Source organism: Nipponia nippon, unplaced genomic scaffold (assembly GCF_047370975.1).
Source record: "Nipponia nippon isolate SJK-2023a ecotype South Korea unplaced genomic scaffold, ASM4737097v1 scaffold_5, whole genome shotgun sequence".
Lineage (NCBI taxonomy): Eukaryota > Metazoa > Chordata > Aves > Pelecaniformes > Threskiornithidae > Nipponia > Nipponia nippon.
This window is the reverse complement of record NW_028262369.1, coordinates 29,830,379-29,851,002: the sequence shown is the minus strand read 5'-3', so window position 1 is coordinate 29,851,002 and position 20,624 is coordinate 29,830,379. Positions and strand designations below refer to the sequence as shown.

At 42.0% G+C, this 20,624-nt stretch overlaps 1 protein-coding gene across 2 annotated transcripts in view; it reads right to left on the bottom strand.

Annotated features, from left to right (window-relative positions):
* Positions 1-20,624, bottom strand: part of TRABD2B (TraB domain containing 2B) — a 296,467-nt gene that overhangs the window by 98,125 nt on the left and 177,718 nt on the right. For both annotated transcript variants that reach the window (XM_087733608.1, XM_087733609.1), the window contains one exon: positions 20,409-20,583. In XM_087733608.1, the coding sequence (XP_087589734.1) occupies positions 20,409-20,583 (175 nt within the window). The remainder of the gene's footprint in view (positions 1-20,408; positions 20,584-20,624) is intronic.

The window sequence follows — 20,624 nt, the reverse complement described above, 5'->3', positions numbered from 1 at the left end:
AAGCACTGAAATAATGGGTGGCCAGATTCTAATCTCAAAGAGAAGAAAATTAGGAATGACTCCATTTAATACATTTGAACAACTATAGGATGCAGCTGGTAGAAGACATCAGAAACAAGCTGTCCACCTCTTTTACTAAGAGATGAATATGCATAGCCCTATTCAGCCTAGATCCACGCTGCTCTGGCAAGAGCTCAATTACTTTCTGTAAGGCCATGGCTAAGGTACAGATTTACTTTATGTTCTCTGCCCTGCTGTTCATCTGTAGCATAGCTTGTTTATCTCCCAGTATATGTTTTGCTACAGCCATAAACCCGACCTCAGCAAGAAGCATCTGAACAGTGCTTGGATGCGGAATCGTAAGCAGGCATGGCAAACAGCAGCCACATGGCTCACGTCCCAGTACTATTCCATTCGAGCAGCTCTGTTCTTTGGTGGCCACTTAGAGTTGTATTTTATTTATTTAGTGCTGCTAAACCTCATCTTTATTTGTTCATGTAAATTGCCTGAGTGGCCCTGGACTTGGAAGGGAAACACATTTTCTTCCCTAACAAAGAAACAGATGATCTCACTGGCAAATGAGACACATACGGCATTGTGTTTACTTTCGAGTAAGTTCACTTACGAATCAAGCCACTTGACTTATCAAGCTTTTTTCCCCCCTTTTCTATTATGGGAAAATCTCCATCAATGAGAAGAGGATGTCTCTTCTTCACCTCATGCCATTTCCCATTCCTCTGCCATTGAGGTTGCTGCCCTTGTTGCCACGGCAGTGCTTTTAAGTATGGTGCTAACAGGTCACACACTGAAGCGGTCTGATCCAGCCATAATGCACGCTGAAATCAATAGGATTCAGTTCCTCCTAATGAAGGCACGAACTTACAAGACAGTCTGTCCCTTTGTGCTCAATGAAGATATAAGAGGTTTCTAAAGCCAGGCTTGCACTGAAATTCAGCCAGGTTTTCAAAACTGCTGTCTAAGGGCTTAGGCCTTTTGAAAATCCAGCCCTCACCAGAGGCTCTGGCTGCTGAGCATTTAACTTCTATTTGATTAAAGAGCCAAATTGTCTTAAGATTTTGGGTACTTGCAAATCTAGCCCTTGGATCTGCATGTACTGAATCCTAAAAACAACAGTGCCATCCAATTAAATTGGCCATGATAGGTAATGCTGCTATGTGGTTACACTTCTGGAATAGCTCTTCTTGGGGATGCTCTGTCCATCACTGTCCTCCTCCTCCTGTGGTAATTACTCCAAAAGCAAATCAAACACTCAGTTCTTTGCATTAACTCCAGAATCAGGAATGGACATGAACTTCTGTTTCCCACATCCCAAATGAATCTAGCAACCACCAGGCAAACAGCTATTTGCAAAGGAAAAAAGTCTCACTGCATAAAATACTGATGCTGCTGTGTTGTGGTTCCCCGCCCCCGCCATGAAGAACCCGTCCCTTATATTCCTACAAAAAGCCACCATGAATTCGCATTCTGGAGTGAAGGACCATTTTGTCACAAGGCTGTCATCCAGCTCTTCCCAGGAGACTGGCTCACTTCTGGATAACGGACAAGTGGCCACCCATGACTCCCAGTACCATGGAAGGCTCATCCAGCCATTTAACTCCACAACTTTTCCCAGCCACTCTGTTCAATGTTCAGGCAACCTTTTCAGTCCACATAACATAAGGTGAATTTCCAAGTCTTTTTTCCTAAATTTTCTCTTTGTTGCAGCTGATACTCTTCTGACTTATAGTCAAAGGACTGCAAATAAATCAATTGAATGACAGACTGGAAGAAGTGAAAGACTCATTGCTGGTTTGTGCATTAAACAGCTGATTTTCCAAAATGCATGCGCACAGTTACATAGGGAATTGTTTCAAAAATAATTCTCTGCATACGGAAGAAGTGACCACAAGTGCTCCTCTCCTAATTCATGACCTGTCGCTATGACACTCCACATAACCTCTGTTCTTAGCTGTTATTAATTAGCAGGACAGTTTTCAGCCTGGGGAGTGCTGCCATGAGTGTTACCACAGCTATGAGCTAACACATTTGTAGACTCATAGTTAAATGAATTGCACATGCTACCTGGTAGTGCCATTAGAGTCTGGGGCTTTTTACAGGTTTTTTTTGTGTGTGTGTGTGTTTTTTATTTTTTATTTTTTTTTCCTTTTTCTTCTTCTTTTCAAGAACAGACTTTCTGGCAATTCTAGACCTGTCAATAAATCCATGTGAAATCTGTTTATGTGGAGGGGTGCAGAAAGGCACCCATTTATGAGTTTGCACAGTTGCATACACATTGTTATCTCTACCTATGTACTGTTTCACTTGTTCATCTGGGCTATCCCAGGCATAAAAGCATTTGTGAGCACACAGCAATCTCACGTTTGTTTGCAAGACAGCAGAAGAAACCTACTAGCAGAGGGGACAGGACCCATAGCTCCCCAAAGCACACAGCATGAGCCAGCTCTCTTGAAGGTACTGAAAAGACTTCTGCAGATCTAAACAAACCCTAACACAAAAATCTCCTCTTGCAGCTGCTGTTCTGCAATGTTGGGGAGCATGCCCCCCCCAAATATCTTTCTGGCAGGCAATGCTATGGTCCCTGCAATTCATCCCACTGTCCTTTATTACGCCGCAGTAGTCAATAGAAAAAAGCAAAACTCTCTGCTCTTCTACAGATGAGTTATTGTACAGTCTCAGAGGCAGAGCTCATAACGTTCCTTTTATACATCCACCTCAGCTTAAACCTAATTCTGGGGTTATCTGCACATTGCAGGGAGGAGCAGTGTGAAAACAGCTATGAGATACAATTGGGTGCATAGGGGTGAAGGATGCCTTTCCATAGCATCACGACCAATTGTATTTTAAGTGTGCATGAGCCTTGGTCAGAGCTAATTAAAGCAAACAGCTAAGTCTTCTCAACCACACAGTTCACCTACAAAATCAAGAGAGCAATGAACTGGGAAAACATTCTGCTGCACTATTTCAGTTGCATGCTCCAAAAATCCTGACTGATCTTCCACTCAGGGGAAAAAAGAAAAAAAAAAAAGGAATAAGAAATTCCTACAACATCTGAACTGAATATATAGATATTGGCAGCTTTTGGTTTTGTGTTTCACCCTGAGCTTTCACTGGCAGAAGACAGCAAATTCACAAGCTTTTTCCGAGGAACCCAAGAAAGGAGGGAGTCTGGTTGACAGAGTTATATCTCTGGCAAGGAGCAGTGCTGATAATCACTTTCACTGGAGATGCTGTAAAGTGGCTCATAATTCATTCCTTTTGTACAATAAATGCAGGACAATTAAATCCAGCTCTCTTCAATACTATGCACAGAACTCCGGGACAATCCATCATTGCCTGCTTATGCACAACAGCGCAGAATTAACCAAAAAAAAATAAAACAACCCACCAAAAAAAACCCCAGCAAATATGCTTGGGTACACTGTCTCATCACATTTTCCCACAGTTACAGTGATCCAAGGCTGTAACTAGATTGCACTTCAAAGCCCCTTCCCTTTTAAGACTCAAGTTTTATTTTCCTGTATTCATTTCCCTTTCTCACCCAGCAGGAAGAGATTTTCAACACAATTGTGTTTGTATTTTGTTAATACTAGACTGGTGCCCAGGCCATACTGGACTGGTACCCAACCTCCTCTCTGCCAGCCCCTTGGTGAGACTCAATCAAGTATGCCCTGCATTTCAGACAAATTTTGGCAAAGCCTCCTTATTTCATTCTCTGGATCCAATGGAAGCAGATGAGGAGCTGAGAGCCTGCAGAATCCTGAACACTTAAGTTTAGTAGAAAATAGTATTAAAATACGAGTTTTTTCCTGATCAGTGGAAGTAGCAAAGTGCATTTTCCTATGGATCCGTGTTTGGAGAATGAGCTCCTTTTCTGATACCTAGTAAGGAGTGAGTTTGAGTTATATCACAGACTTTTCCTGAATGGGAACATTAACAGAAACTTCCTCGTCTTGCCAAAGCCACCTCTTTCCAAATAGGAACATAACCACATGAACTTCCACCTTCCATCAGATTCAAGGGAAATTAGCCTATGGGTGCAAATGTTCCTAGCAGAGATGTGCAGAGCCAGGCTAGTCCATCTGATGGGAAACCGCAACTAGTTTCCTGCCTCACTACACACTGCCACCAAATTTCAGAGTTTTCACTTCCCTGTTGTTACACTTCTCAGCTTGTCATCACTGGCCTCCTGTGAAGCTGGCCAGAGCACTTTGGTACCTCCACGCAAGAAAGCACTGAATATTAACATGCAGTCTCTAAATGGCTCTTTGAGGAACTGAAAGATTTGAACAAAGTCAGTCTAAGGCAGCATTCCCCGTCCAGGATAAGAGCCTGTTGCAGCCTTGGTTAACATTGCCAAAGGCAACAGTCTTCAAAAAGATCTCAAACCTGACCTTTTCAAGAGACACATTTTTGTCAGATCCAAAGAGGAGAATATAAATGAATCAGGGCCGCATAAGGCTCCCTGCCACACATGTCCGAAAGCAGCCTGACAGGACTCAGTAATCTGGGGATGAGAAGCAGGATTGGAAAACTCACAGTATTACCACTTGCAAGCATTTAAAAAAAAGTTTATGTGACCAGATTTCAGTCTATGACTTGTTTGCAAGCTGTCAGCTTTGTGCTATTTTGCCATTCTTGGGATGCAATTAGTCATCAGCATCACTTAGCTTCTTGATACAGTGCCTAAGATTAAAAACATATCCAAAAAGAATAACAAATAGGGCAGCAACTAATGAGCAATAAAAGCACGTCCACAAGCCAATATCATTGCATTCATTAGAACACTGACACCGAAGAACAATTGCTTTCCTCCAAATTGACATAATCACACTCTTTTTATGGATGGCAAGCAGCAAAAAAATATTTTTTCATGTTATTTCTTACACAAAAACAATCCTTCAAGATGTGTTTCCATCCCCAACCTATAAAAATGGACTTACAGGTCATTTGAGAAAGCCAGATTTGTTTAATTAAATATTCTACAAGAAAAAAATGAGTAAAGAAATGATCAAAACCATTTGGTGACCTCAAGTTGTGCAATATTTACACTGCATAAATATGACAACTTCATTTTAACCTTGTTTCCAAAGAACATGAGGCTTACAGGATCCTGCTGTCCATTTGTGCAAATGCTTTTGTTTTTATGATCTCCCCTGAAATATTCTGAACCCATGGGCAAATTTCAAATCTATTAGACAGAAGAGTAGCTGTCTCCAAGACAGTCCTTTCTTATATATTTTATGAAAACAGATGGCTGGATAGAGACTCACCGATCTCTCCTGCGGAAAGAAAAGTTGCAGGGTGAGCCTTATTAGGGACATCAGAGACCCATAAAGATAATATGAATGCCCTAATTAACAGAAATGCCTCAGCTACAGTTCAAACCTTATTAGACTGCTGGGAATCCAAGCAAATGACCTAAAACCATAGGAAACCAAGCTTCATTAATGTCACTGCTCATGGAAAGTGTAAGTGTTTGAGGATCAGAGCTTAAAGTCCAAATAGCTCCATGTGGACAGACCTTTAGTTTAGGTAGTTAATTCCCCCAGCCTGGGATCTCACTTATTCTGTGCATCTACTGCATCCAACACAACTAAACCCTACACGGGGGTCCCTCTTGGGACTTCTTGTCATGCATGTCACTATCCTAACACGGTGCAACCTTGGCTGAACGACATAAAAGTCCAGTGTTCTCATGGGCAGTACACCAACACTTATTTCACATAATTTATTAAGGCCATCCTGCAAACTGAGCTTTTTTTTTTTTTAAAAAAAAAAAGTTCAAGGCAAAACTGTGGGCTTTCTGGAAGGGGAAAAAGTGGATTCCTCCAGCTGTCTTCAACCTTCAGCAAAACCCAACATACACTAGTAAAAGCTGCTCTTTCATTATTTAACTTTTTAATATGTTATGTTCTAGTACTTTATGTCCTGTGCCCACACACCAATACTAAAGGAGTTTAAAAGAAATAAAATTGTTACTTGTGGCCCATGGTTTGAAGCTCAGTTAAACACACGCTATTAGGGTTCACAGAAGAACAGGATGAAATTCCAGGAGATCAGATTGATCAATCTAATGGTCTCTTCTGGCCTTAAAAGTTTTGAGGCTAACTCCTGGGGTTTTTTTAATTGATTTAAACAATATTCAAATATTTCTAACTATCTAAATATTATTCATTTTTCTCCTTTTATAAAAAAGCAAGTGAATGTAGGAGTACGGAAATTAATCCTGGATTCTACTAAAATATCAAGGGGAATTTTAACAAATGTCAGTCTCCTCAAGCTGCGTGTATTTATTTAAAACATTTTGGTTAACAGCAGACTGAGGGGGCAACTTTCAGGCTAGAAGTTTTGCAAATATTTTAAGTAGAGTTTTAATTGACCCAGTTTGACATTAAAAGCACTTTTTAAACTCTTGATATTGTTAGCCATTTAAGATAAGTGGCAATAAATACAGATTAATTGTAACATATGAAATGAAATCCTTGAGCTGTGGTGGGCCGGTGAAAAGGCCCTTTGTGTGCCAGGGAGGTAGAAGATCGTGTGTTAGGGTTAGGCTAACAGAATACCCCGTCAAGCTCAGCGAGGTTTTTGGTAGCTCATGCTGTGACCAACTGCAAAGACAACAAACTTTGGGCAAAGGCAAGGGGGTGATTGGCAGGTATTAAGAAAAACAAAAACTATAGGAGGAAGGGCTTCCTTTTGATGGGAGTGCTGCACAGTGCAGAACTTAAAGGCAAGCCAACACTGGAGCTTTTATTGTGTGGGAGATGATTGAACTGGGAATGTAAATTCAGGAAGACAACTTCTAAGATGCTGCTGTTTCAGGGAGATACTGAATAAATACTCCAGACTCAGTGAGTGGCCCCACAGGGGAGACTGTCTGGTGAGCCTCTCCATAATACTAAAAAACCAAACCAAAAAACCCACCCACACACCTTCTTATTTTTCCCCCAAGTCTTGCATGCAAAAAGACAAGTTATATCAGAAAGCTGTTTCAAAGGGTCTCCAGGTCTGAATCACTCCTCCTTGACAGCACTTAGGCATTTGGCCTGGTTGCTGCTTTAAGAGAACAGTGAAAAAATCAGATACATGGTATGTCAAAACATTTTTTTGGTTTTGACTGCTTTCTTCTTCCCTTGCAAAAGGGATAACTGTCCTTGACGAACAGAAACGAGAGCCTGCTCTCTTGTCAGCAGTTCTGTTTCCTTTGCACAGCTCCAGGCAGGTCAGGTTTGCGACCGACTGCGCTCGTACCAAAGTGGCTTTCTCTCCCTACAGCCAAGAGGTGAGGAAAGATGGAAATGCTTTAAGCCTCTGCAGGTCTGAATCCACCTCTTCTGTGCAATCACAAAGAGGGACAGTTTGCTCCGAGCGCTGGGGCTCACAGGGGAATCTGAACGGTGAACAAAATGGTTGGCCAACCTTGGGCTTCAACCGTATCACACAATAGGATGCAAAAGTTGCGCACAGTTACGGGGAGGGTTACAGCTCTCCCTCTCCCACAACAATGAAACCTGTCCCCAGATGAGTTTTCCAGAGCTGGTGGCAGAGGGCTTTCTTTTCCCTTAGAGTTCATGCCAAGGTACTCTCCAAGGCATGATGGAAAGCACTCCTGTGTCAGTCTTCTGCTTGCAATTTTTCCTCAGGACTAATAAGGCTCTTCCATTGGCAGCAATGCAAAACATTGCTCAGAGAGCTCTTAGTACACTGAGCAGCTTGCTCAAGGTCAGGTAGAGGTAAGGACAAAACACCCTGAATTCTTGACTCTGCTCTCAGGGTTCAATTAATCCCACTCATCTGAAAGTCAGGCATCTGACTGGAGGCCAGTCTTCTAGGTTTCCTCTGTAGTCAGTGGAAAGATGTCTCCAGAGGGCAATTCCTTCCATCTTAAAATATGCATCTGAGATAAGTGGGAGGATTTGTCCTCTGGGGGTTTGAAATGAACCTGATGATCTTACACAGAAGACACACAGAACTTTCAGACACCTAGAGTTCAAGAGGAAGAGTCCCACCTCAACAGTTATCGCTGTTACCAAGATACTAGATACATAATTTTCAATCTCAAGGAAAAGAAAAAAAAAAAAATAGAATTAAGAACTATCTCTGGCTTGGCTTTTCTGATCCCCATCTGTATTTTGCTCTGGAAAGGTTTCAAGTACTGTCCTCATCACAATGTTTTCTGAGCATTGTCTCCAACTGCTAAGTGACAACCATCCCCTTGTCTGATAAGCTAATGTTGCAAAACCGCTTTCCTCCAGGTAGTGCTCTACTCTTAACTTTGTTCCCCATTGCCAGTGAGCTGTTTCAGCTCTCAAGGGAATGACCTTCAGTCTGGGGAAAGCGTTCCTGAACTCTGCACACAGGAATGCCGCCCCAGGCTGCCTCCTGGACTCACAAAAGTTTCTGATGCTCTTTTCACCCCTTGGCTACTTAAGAACATTTTTGAGCATGGTTGATGGCACACTTGGCCAATTAGCACTAGTGAGGCTGCACAGTTTGAGTGCCAGCGACTCATTAGGTTTACAGAGAGTCCTGGAGCCATGCCTCAGTCACATTTACAAATCTTCTCCTTGATACTGCTCTGGCCTTGAGAATGAACACCTCATTAGGGGGCAGCCCAGGGGTAACACGTGGCTCCTGAGATACTCTAGATAATACCTATTTACTCTAAACATCATTGTTCCATTCAAACCATGCCACGACTGATATATGGACTACACACCACATCCTCCCGCATGCAGAGGAAGCAATAAAGTGCAGTTGCCTATGGAGATGTGTCTCACCTTCCTCTCCCATAGGGATTTTCTGAGATCTAATGAAAGCTGAGCTCATGCTGTGCTCTTTCAGTGGATGAGCACTATGAATTTCTTTTTCTTCTATCCAATCACTTATTTTCATGAAGCATGCAAGAACTTATTATCTTGGAGACTCTAGCCATCTGTGAAGTTTGGTTATAATCAGTCAACAGATTAAAAATTTACGAGGGGGAAAGACATATTCACACACACCTATATACACACATGCATACTCACAAACACTGTGATTGCTTAAGCCTCATTTCCTTAGGAAACCAGATTAAAAATAGCATTGATGTCAATAATGAAGTCTTTATTTCTTTGGCAGATTTCTGTTCCTTTTAAACCAATCCTCCCAGTGAGAGGTACCGCAAAATTTTCATCTGGAACCAGACCAGATCGCTAAGTGATAAGAACCTCACAGCAGTTTCACTGTACCTCAAATACCTCAAGGAAAAACGCAAAGTGAATGTGAATTCTGTATAAATACTGAAAACCAGTGCTGAATTTAATACTGACTTAACCCAGTGGTGGCATTTGATTTTTCTCTCCAATTACCTTCAGTATATAAATACAATTTTTAAAAGTTTGCTAACCTCAGTATTTAAGGTATTTCCCATAATAAAGTACAGAAAAATACTAAAAATACTCAAGTTATTTATTTTAGATACAAGTCACATAGGTTTCAGTCCTGCAACTTTACTTCTGGAAAATGATGGAGATTTCACTTTTCTGCCAGGGATATACCCAAAGCTGAACTCCACCAAAATGTTGTGTTTAGATTAGAAAGGTGTTTGGAAGTTCTCTGGCAGAATAATTTTCAGTTGATGAATAACAGTTTCTTGAAACCAAAGCATTTGGTAGGTCTCATTGAGTACCTCTTGAAAAACAGAAGTTCCAAGATGGATTCATCTGTCTTGCTTATTCACCTGCCACCTCTTTCCCACTGCCTGCCTGGAAGTTGATAGGAATAAAGCCTGGTAGTTCTGAAATCATATTTTGACATTTTTTCAGCTCACAACTCTTTAGCAAACTGGTCTACCAAGAACTAGACCTCTGGAGCTACCTCCAAGCCAGTCACCTGTGGGCTTCCAGCAGCCACAGCTCTGGAGCTTCTACCAAAAGCAGCACCCCAGTACCAGTGCACCAGTGCTCTCCGCTTTTGCTAAGAATTCCAATATTTTCAAATTTTGCTACTGATCTTTTTAAAAAGAACCAATTTGAAACAGCAACGTTTTCCACAGATTGGAGTTGCTTCTCACTCCCCATCAGTCAAGTCCAGACTCAGGGTTTCATTAGGTCTATCGCACAGAGCAGAAAGGGAGCAGAGATTCAGGCATGAACCTGAACTTCTTCCAATTTCGAACAGCAGCTTAGATATTGGACTTGGGTTTGAGCCCAGTTTTAGTTGCCACCAGAGCAATTTTGTCCAACAGACCTCTGCTGCTTTCTACAGTCCTCTATGAAATGGCTGAACAGTGGCAGAGTTTGTGTTTTGAATGTCTACGAGAGCTGAATAACTAAAGTTTATGACATCTCTTCTTGCTGGCTGGAGCTCTAATTATTTCCCTTCTGCTTCTCTAAGTAATTCTATCTTCACTTTACATTTCTGATATTTAAATATTTTTTTTGGGCAGAGGTATATTGCGCACACATTTTCTTTACCTTGACACATCTCTTCTGATCTACGAGAGAAAATAACAATGGAACTGGGACTTAATAAGCTTATAAAGAGGGTATTGATGTTTTCCAGTAACATGAAAGTAGCAGCTTAAATTAAAGAACTGGAATGACAAATAAATGTTGTCTCATCCAGGTGCACACACCAATCACCTTGATGTCAGTTGCAGAACAACTATTAATTCAGTGAGAATAGGATCTCTTCCCAAATCCATAAATCCTTTCTCAGCAAGTTTGCTCTGATGGTATTCCTGGCATAACCATGACCAAGAAAACCTGGAGCTCTCACAAGAACGCCCAGTTTAATGAGATTTCCAGTCCCAGTTTCCATACCAGTAAAAATCCTCAAGAAATCCACAAAATTTACAGCCAGGCTTTTTAAGGCTTTCAGTTTCACATCTACTTTTGCAAAACAGCTAACTCTAGCCAGCAGTCATGCCCTGTCTTTCCAGTCTACCAAGGAGATCACTGGTTCTTCTCCATACGCTGTCCTCCTGCAACTTGGTGCCAAAACTGGTCAGAACGGCTTGAACCTGTAGGAGACCAACAACACGAGCAGTACAAACTGGTTCCTTGCTTTACTAAATTCCCTTCCCAGCTCCTGCTTTAATAGCCTGAGGCTCTGACAGGGGAGCTGCAGGGGATACAGCTATGGTGGTCGAGGATGCCTTGGGACATTCCTGCTCCTCCACTGGAGGTAAGCACCCAGGCAGGAGGGGCAGCAGAAAGGAACATGAACCCATGTCAACCCCGTCAATTTGCATTAACATGAAACACTACTGAAGGATTTGTGCTAGCATACCAGGCTCTGAATTTACGGAAACGAAGTAGCCAAATTTCCCTCTGCTCTGGGACAACACCATGCAGCAGGGTGCCTGGAAGTACACTTGGGTGTGGAGACATCTTAATCACTGCTGGTAGCACACAAAGATATCCTAGGTGAGAAGAGATCCTTGGATCCTTTGCAATCTGTATCTGTTTGCCTTTTCACACAAGCATCCCACAGAAACCTCAGTGTCAGAAGAACGTTGCTAGTCTTTGGGTTCTCCACATTACCCTTTTAAAGTCTACCCAATAGCACTGTTAAGGCTGGTTGGGAATTTTCTGATGAGACAGTTTTGGGATGGAAAGTGATTAATTGTCTAGCATCCATATACTCATTTCAACACCCCTGTTATGAAATCTAGAGTTATATGGGACCTCTGCCTGGTCTCCTGAGAGCTTGCAGGGTGGCCTGTGGATCATAGCAAGTTCTTGCATGTGTGTGGGGGTGAAAGAGTATTTCATCCCATGTTTAAGCCCATTCCTGTTCAGCAGAGTGTTTAAGCCTGGGTGTAAATCTCTCATGATTCTTTGCAGTTCTGAAAAGAGAAAATTTCCTGAATTATGTCTACATTTTTACATCTCAAATGTTGAAGAGAAATACAGCAAGGGCATAGCCAAAATCTCTATATTATAGGACAGGAGGGGCCAATATAGCTTTCTTTTCTTTGAGAACAGGCAGGCAGAATTAGACTTATACAGTAGAACTTGGCACAGGCATAATAATAAATACAATATGAAAATGTCAGGGACCCAGAGGAGCTGACATTAACGTATGCGTTTTTTTAAACCAAAATCCTACTGCGTACAGGCAACTTTCCCCATTCATCACAGGAAGAATTACACCAGAGATGGTAAACGTATACGCTGCGGTTTGCAAGGCCCATTTTACTTGCTTTTAACATTTACTTGAATACCCTCAGCAAGCAAACATAAAGGCCTGGATTTAGGGCTGTACCCTACTTCAGCGGATCAACGATGAAAGCAACAGTGAGAAGCGGCCAGGCAGGACTTCCTGCTGAGCATGATGAATTCTCCACTGGACCAAAGGGCCCAGGAGAAAAAGCAAAGTGCAAGCCCAAGTACAAGTTCTTTCACTCGCTGTCTCTCGCCTTCCTTGGTTGGTACAGGTGACAGCAGCCTCCAGACAGCTCTCACCATTGCATATGCTATACTGTGTTTTATGACTAATATCTTGTATAACAGAGAGGAGGTTTTCTTAAATCAGAATTACAGGGAACAGCCTTCAGAATGGTAGTTCCCTTTTCACAATAGGGTAGTGCAGGCATGTTTATTTTGGCCTCCCTAACTTAGGCACTCTTTCTCTTTGCTGATTTAAGCTTCAGGTGAAAAGCAAATATTCAGAGGCTCCCAAACCTCCATATGATACAAGATCAATATGCATAAAAAAAGTTACCCTGATTTTTTAAAATTTTATTTTAAAGGGCTACAGGCTGGATTTGCACTTGGAACAAGCTTTTCCCCAGTGGAGTTATCTCCTGATTTACAACAGAGTGTCTGAAAAGAGAATCAGGCATTGCTTGTTTAATGCAGACTTTTAAATGAATCAATTACATGGCTTTGGTCAAAATTAGCATGCAAGTATATTTTTAAAAGCAAAGTGATACTTGGCCTTAAAAACTAATAGTAAAAAAGTCCATACACAAAAGCAGCCCGACCTCACTATAAGCATCTGGATGCCCAAATAAACATGAGCAGAGGGAATTCTAGCATCTGCAAACTGTTAATTCACCCTTTTCTTCTCTTTTGTAGGCTCGCCAAGTTCAATCTCCTGGTCGCCAACTTCTTGCTCCACTGAGACAACCCGTTGATGAACTGCGCTGGTGATGTCAGTAGCACCACTAATCAGTGTTGGACCAGGGCGCCTGACCCAGGGGATAAAGTCTCTTTATATTCCAGCCTGCAAGTGTTTTCTTTTTTCCTTTTTTTTCTTTTATGTTCTACAGAGGATCCAAGACAGAGACTGGAAATGGACAACAGCTACACAGTTCTGGATGACGGAGGACCGGACTTGCGATGCCAGGCTGAGTTGGTTCTCAGCAACACAGTGGGTGTAACTTTGTGCCTGATTTGCACGCAAGATTGCATTAGTTGGAGTGCAAAACAGCAATTTGCATATTCAACATCTGTAAATCCCGAGTCCTCAGTGTGCAGTTGGATGGTGGCCTCAAGGCATTTCCCTTTTGAAAAAACACTTTCAAGTAACATATGTGAACCTGAGTGCCAGATCTGGTGGCAGGTGCTAATGGCTTTCACAAAGGCTCTCTGGATTTTAATTACTTGCGTTTAAGCTGTGTAGAGTATCCATCACTTCCTTTCCCAAACTACTGAGTAGAAATATGGTTTCCAGTAATAAAAAAATCCCACCTCCCCCTCATCTTCCCCCCCTACCCAAATTCAACAGCCATGATGTTCCATCTTAGCTGTGGTCACCTTTTTAGCTGTGGATGAAGCATGTTCAAGATAGCTGCATCTGCTGGGTGTCTCCCCAGGCGCTCTTTAGTTTATGGAGAAAAATAAGCACATCTCAGTGGTGTTTCAGACCACGTAAGACCTGAGTGACCTTAGAGATGCCGGTTACTCCCTACTCACTCCAGAAGGTGAAGGGTGAGCCTGTTCATATCTTTGGTATCTCCAGTATCTAAAATGATGTGTGCCGAAATTCCCCTTGGGAATCCTTTGTAGGGAAGACAAAAGGGAAAGAGCTGGAGCTGAGGACTAGAAAAAAGAGATTTCATATTCTCACAACAAGCCCATCCTACAGAAAAGTTGCACATCTCTCTTTCCCTAGTGAAAACACAGTGCAACCCACTTCTGAGTCCCATTATGAAGAACCACTAGATAACATTTACAAAAGACTCTGGAAGCAATATGTGACATTATTGTTTGGGAGGTTGGACTAAATGACCTTTAAAGGTCCCTTCCAACCCAAACTATCCTATGATTCTATGATTATTGCTAATAGTCTAGTTTATGATGATCAGAATCATTACTGATAACGCTACCTCCCCAATGCTGGCTGAGAAAACTCTGCAGGATGGGGAGGCAATTCACCTGTTCTGAGCACAGAAATGATCAAAATTACTTCTGCTGTTCCTACTCTGGGGCAAATTCCTCTGCTTTCATGGGAGCACACAGACATCTACAACAGAGCCCGTACCTTTTTTTCTTGCAGAATATCTCAGGAATTTAAACCTAATCCATCAACAAGTAGGTACCTAATCTCAGCCACCTAAGCCTACAGCTGAGCAAAAGGCGTCCAACTTTCACATGCATCGATCCCTGGTAACACGCACTGACTTCATGACAAGCTGCAGTCACCAGCCTGCTCTGGCATCCACCACACCATGGACAACAGCCTGGGCCCTCTCCAACACCTCAGGTGCAGGGGGCTGCCTGGACCTGGTGGGGTGGGAAAACATGTGCTTTCCTCCACCACAGGACTGTGGTCCAGAGACAGTTTGATTTCCCTCTTGCTGTAGGAGATGCTATGGTACTTGCACTTCAACTCTCTCTCTCAGCACTAAAAGAATATTCTCCATGATATATTTATTATTTTAAATAACCAAAATCACTGTCTTAAAGCCTACTGATTTGGCTGCTAATAAACGTTGTGAACTGGAGCAGCATCTGAATTTTTGAAGCAGTAAATCCAGCTCTCGGCTACAAAACTGACAGCTCTCATAAAAGAAAGAAAGAAATGCAAGTAAGTAAACATCCTAAGGAAATTATCGTTCAAATTAACTGCAGACATAAATTTATGCATCTGTTATCATAAGTGTTACTTGAAAATTATTTGCCCATAAAAATGAAATAAACCAGAGTGATTTTTTTCTTAAACATTGACTTCATGTGTATAGTCTTAGTTGCCAAAATATTAACTCTTTTTAACAGCCCATGTGCTCTTGGCTGCATCTCCCTTTCTTGACTGTAAATGGACCTTTATAAATTGCCTGTATATATCAGGTCTAAGGCGCTTCACTGGTGTTACGGAACAACAATTCCTAGCAATCCAGGATGGATTTTCAAAACATAAAAACAAAGCAAACCCCCAAATTTTACTTGAAAGTACTCTATTTAGCTACCTTTATTCATTCAAAAGGAAAAATTACCATGCCTTTTACCTGAACGATATCATTTAACTGCACAAACAATAAATGCTGTTTCATTACTAGAGTATAGTTACTGTGAATATAGGTACGGTGAGATTTTCACATTAAGTCTGAATACGGTAAACCCTGGCAGGAGAAGAATGAAGTGTACAGAGCTGGGTATAGAGCTGGGTCCCATTTTACCCAAAGCCGGTATTTTTCTTGGAGAGGAGAAATGAAAGTAGAAAGAATAAATGGCTATTTTCACTTCTACGTGTTTTATAAAGGAATAAATTAAAAGTCTAAACTGTTCCAATGCATTTAAATTGTAAGTAATGCCATTTATGAGTAATAATTTAATTGTGAGTAATGCCATAATGAGAAGGCAAGGAAGGGGGAAATCTATTGAAAAGTCTACCTTTTATTTTTAAAAATGGCAGAAAACTGAAGAGCTCCATTTAGAATTGTGTAATTTTTTTGTTTTAATACTTCTGACCGGAACAACAAGAAAAAGTATCTTTCAACAGCATAAAAATTCTTCCTTCACTTTGTGGATGTAAAAACTTTTATCTCAGCTTGCATGGATATTCAAATGCCTGTCCCCTTACCAATCCTTTGTCCCCAGGACTGGTCTGTTCAATGCGTCATGGCCTCATGCTCAGTTACGAACCAGACTCTGAACCACCTCTCCTACAATGCACCACAATGTCTTTGCAGCTCAGCTCTAAATGGCACATAGCAAAACAGTTTAAGTGGGAATCCCAGTTTACAGAGGAGAAAAATGACACTTGGGATTTTGATCGATGTCTGCAAGAAGTGGACTTGCTTTTTCAGAAGCAAACAGAAAAATCCTGTTTTCCCCAAATGCCCAGTTTTCTACTGAAAAACTATCAGCTGAATGATTTTGATCAGCCTTCACTTAAAAGCAAGGCAGGATAAGGAAGGTAGAAATTCTACGTATAAAATAACTAATAACCAGGCCATAAACGTGCAGAGTTGCACAGGCAACTAAATTAATTGCCTGCTGTATTCCAATCAGCCCAATGGCCACAGCTTTACTGGGAAATAAGCATTCTTCAGAAACACAGCAGTGCCTTTCCCAGGGTGACTCCTGCTGCACCCAAGTGCCAGTCTGCACCAATCTCCATGCAATTTTATTTCTTGCACCTTCCCTTGGGTTTGATCCTTTTCCATCTGAAGCCAGGGGGGATGTTTCCAGTGGTGACCTGACCTGCCAGATCTGGTGGGACCAGGGTGTGGGACCTTGCCCTTACGTGAAGGTTATTTAGATCTGGTGAGAGGAGTTGCCATGTCTCCCTCTGCCTGCACTCCCCTCCAGCCACATGTTTTCATTCAGCGAGGTGGGAATTCAGCTTTTGTTGGATGAGCTATGGTTTTCCTGGTGGTAAAGTACATTTTTTGTTATGGGGACAGGGCTTCACACTCTACCATGTTTCAACCCAGAAGGGATTTCTGCCAGTCCAAACCCATGACACCAACCACACTTTCTGCTGAACAGACACTGGCATCTGGCAGCTCAGTAGTTCTGGGCTCCTGCACCACCAGGCAGCCAGGATATCATCATCTTGTTTACAGCTGAAGCCAGCCATGGTTTTCATCCTGCAAACTAGTGCTTTTGGTCACAGTGACACCTGTGTGTGGTTTGAGTTTGGCTTTTTTGCTGGTTGGGATGTTTTTGGTTCTAAACAACAGTACATACTCCTGGAGGAGTCTATAAAATGTCTTGCTGCTGCAGTCATTGAGAAGGATATGCTGAATCAAACCAGACTGCAATTTGCAGACACCTGCACAGTGTCTCCTGGCTTAGTCAAGCTCATTATACTAGTTCAGTGTTAGACACTACTGAACTACCCATCCATGGCACAGGGATCTTAAATCAAGCTGAGGACGGTGCCCCAACAGAGCAACAGAGCTTCAATTGCTACATGCATCTGTGCAAAAGCGAGGTAAACCTAACTACGGCAGTTTCCATGAGGTATGGCTCCCTGTGGGGAGGCCACTGGAGGAATCAGGCAGGGCTCTGCCTCAGGAGGGCTGTTTTCAGGGTAGGACCCTGTCCTCAAGCCCCTTGGATCCAGCTACACCTGTAAGTTACAGGATGCCACCAAGTCCAAGTAAATCATCGTGCAGGGCCTGGGACTCCCTCCTACGGCAGCCCCAGTCCATAACATTGCATTTGGTGAAGTTTTTCCCAGGTGCTTTTCTCATAACAGGCTCATTTTCTTATTTTGGAAAATACTTATTTTCCTAATTTTATTTGTCAGCACAGTTTTACCCAATTCTTCCCTTCCTAGAAACTATGATGGAAATTATGAAATTTGGAAACCAATTCATAATACACGTATATAATTAAATTATTATTCTTTCATTAGTTCCAATATCCTCAAAATAAATGGATTAATGCAGAGATCATGTTTAGCATAAGAACAATACCTTTTGGAGTGTGTTATCCAGAATATTTTTTCAAATTATTTCCCCTCCTTCATGTTACTCTTAAATATGCAGAATCTTAAAAGAAGTGAAATAACTTCTGCACTGCTCTGAGAGCAAATGCACTCCTGCAGACTCCATCATGCCTGTCCTAACCAAAGGTGCATTCCTAAAATTTTGCACTTCAGAATTCATGGGAATATGCGAAAGCCTCAATTTTCATCAAAAACACCCTTCACTTTCATGAAAAGCAAAACCAAACCCTCAAGGTTTTAGAAAACAATTTGAATTCATGACCCATGCACATATCAAAAAACTCCCTTAAAGTTAGAGAAGTAGATATAAAATCCAAAATACAAAATGTAACCATAAAAGCCACCGTTATAATTCAGTGAGAAAAAAAAAAACCCAAAACAACACCACCAAAAAAAAGGCAACCCAACAAAACCCTTCAGGAGAAAAACTGCATTTGAATCATAAGAGAAAATGAACTTGCTTGCACTTCAGCCACATAAAAGTTTTGGCATTGAAAAATTAATAATTTTCTCAGTACTTTCTACATGAAAAAAAAGACACCCCAGAGAAGAGAGAAGGAATTAACTGGACTTAAATTAGAGATGGCCTGCAGGGATGGCCTGCTTTACTGAGAACGGCCAAAGGGATGCTGGAACAAAGAACCCAAAACAAAAAGCTTTCCTCAGCGTCTCCCATGCCCTGGTTTTCAATAAATCCTGCTGCATGTGTCTGTTCTGCCCTGCTACAGTAAGTGCTGGGAAAAAGAAATAACCCAGCAACAAAGGTGGTTTTCAACATCACCAAAAATTAAGAGTAAAGGACAAAACAAGACTTGTTCTTTATGAGCCAGCTTTCCCAAGTGATGCTGCCCAGGAGTTTCAGGTAGATGCTCTCTGATGGGGACAGGGAATGAAAGCTCAAACCTCCTGCAACTTAAATGTGACTTTCTATGGAAAGCAATGAGTATCTATTTGCTTAATTTCATTTCTATTATTAGCACATACAAATAGCTGCAGTGGATTGTATCCACGACCCATCTAGTCCAAGATCCTGTCTCAAGCCCATCTAGTCCAAGATCCTGTCTCAAGCCGTGGTCTGTAACTGATGCCCAGGAAACGTGTGTACAGAGCAGGGAAAGCGGGCAATGATGCCCAGTTTATCCTCCCAGCTTCAGTATATACTGGTTAAGGGACTTCCAAAACTGGAGACTATATCAAAACCATCATGTTCAATAATCTCTGATAAACCTCGCTCCATGGGTTAGACAAGCTGTTTTTTAAGAATCCCTGTCCAATTACGAACCACCATGATATATTTTCCTACTGTAAAAACAGTTAAGCAAAACTCCTTGGACAGAAATATCAGGCAAGCTTGAGATTAAATAAGCTTGGGAAAATTCAGTCTGGATACATGCATTTTGATGTATTTATTTTTTGAGTGTATCTCTGCTAAACTCCACAGTCTTTAATCAAAATTCCCACCAAAGTGAGTAGCGAAAGGCAAGCTGTTGCCAAAGTTCATAGCGAGACCCATGGGATGAGAAGCAAAGTTCTGTCAAAAATGAGAAATCGTCAAGGAGAGGGAGCAGGAGGAGCGGATCAGTTCTCGGCATGACAATCTCAGGCTGCCTTGAAGTTGAGGGAGCTCAAAGAGCCACTTAAGCCGGTGCTCAGGATTCTGCTGAACTGGGGCCTGAACAGTTATTATTTATACTCTTATCACACAGAAATGTAAATTCCATTGGAAAGGGAAAACAAATATAAAAGGGAGAAAAAGGACAGCAGCACGTACTGTTGCAGACTCACAGAAGTACTATAGACATCTTTGTTCTGCAGACTTCATGTAGAGAATTTAAAGAGGCAGAGGGACACACTGGATTTTTACTTAATGATTTAAAACGCTGGTATTTAGCTACACACATAGCTCATGCACTTGTGCAAGGTCCAAAACCAGCCAGTGTGGTGTATACAGACACACCACCAAACTAGCTAAGTCACCCATGGAGAAAGTCTAACTAAAGCAACACCAAAAAGTTTAAAACCCCAAGCCAGCACTCTGAGCCACGAGCACAGGCTACGCCACAGCAAGGTTTGTATTCCCACAGTCACTGCCATCAGTACCTGGGCTTGCAAATTCAAAGGCACTTCAACCATCTCCCACACCTATGGCCACAAACACAACCATGCTGTGAACGTAACCAAAGCAGCCCACAGGTTGGGCTGGGAAGGGAACAAACACAACAGCACGAAAAGCATTAACAGCTTCACATTTCTACGATCAGACAGGAAGCAAAGGAGTGCAGCCTGTGCACAGCCTGGCTGGACACAGACCCACCTCCTACACCAACTCACTGCATTTTAGAAGCAGGTTTAGACAAACAAAAGCCTTTGCGCTTCAATGGGAAGTCGCCTAAGAAATCTTCTCACAGGACCAGAGACAAAATTCTGAAGCATTCAAACCACTATACATCCAATCATGATAACCAAGCAAAACAGAAAAATTCATGCTGTACCTGCTCCAAAGGCAAAGAAAAAGCTCTTATCTGTGTTCTCCCTTAAAAGCGCCATCACTCTCTTCCCCATCCTCTCATTCCTCTTGTAGATCAGCTCCTGTCTGAAGTAGCTGTCTATCTCCTGAGCCGTCACCTGCTCGTGGGGTGGGAGTGTTGTATTGATGAAGTTAGGGACCTGAAATGGAGAGAGAGACTGCAGTTCAGGTGATGGTGGTT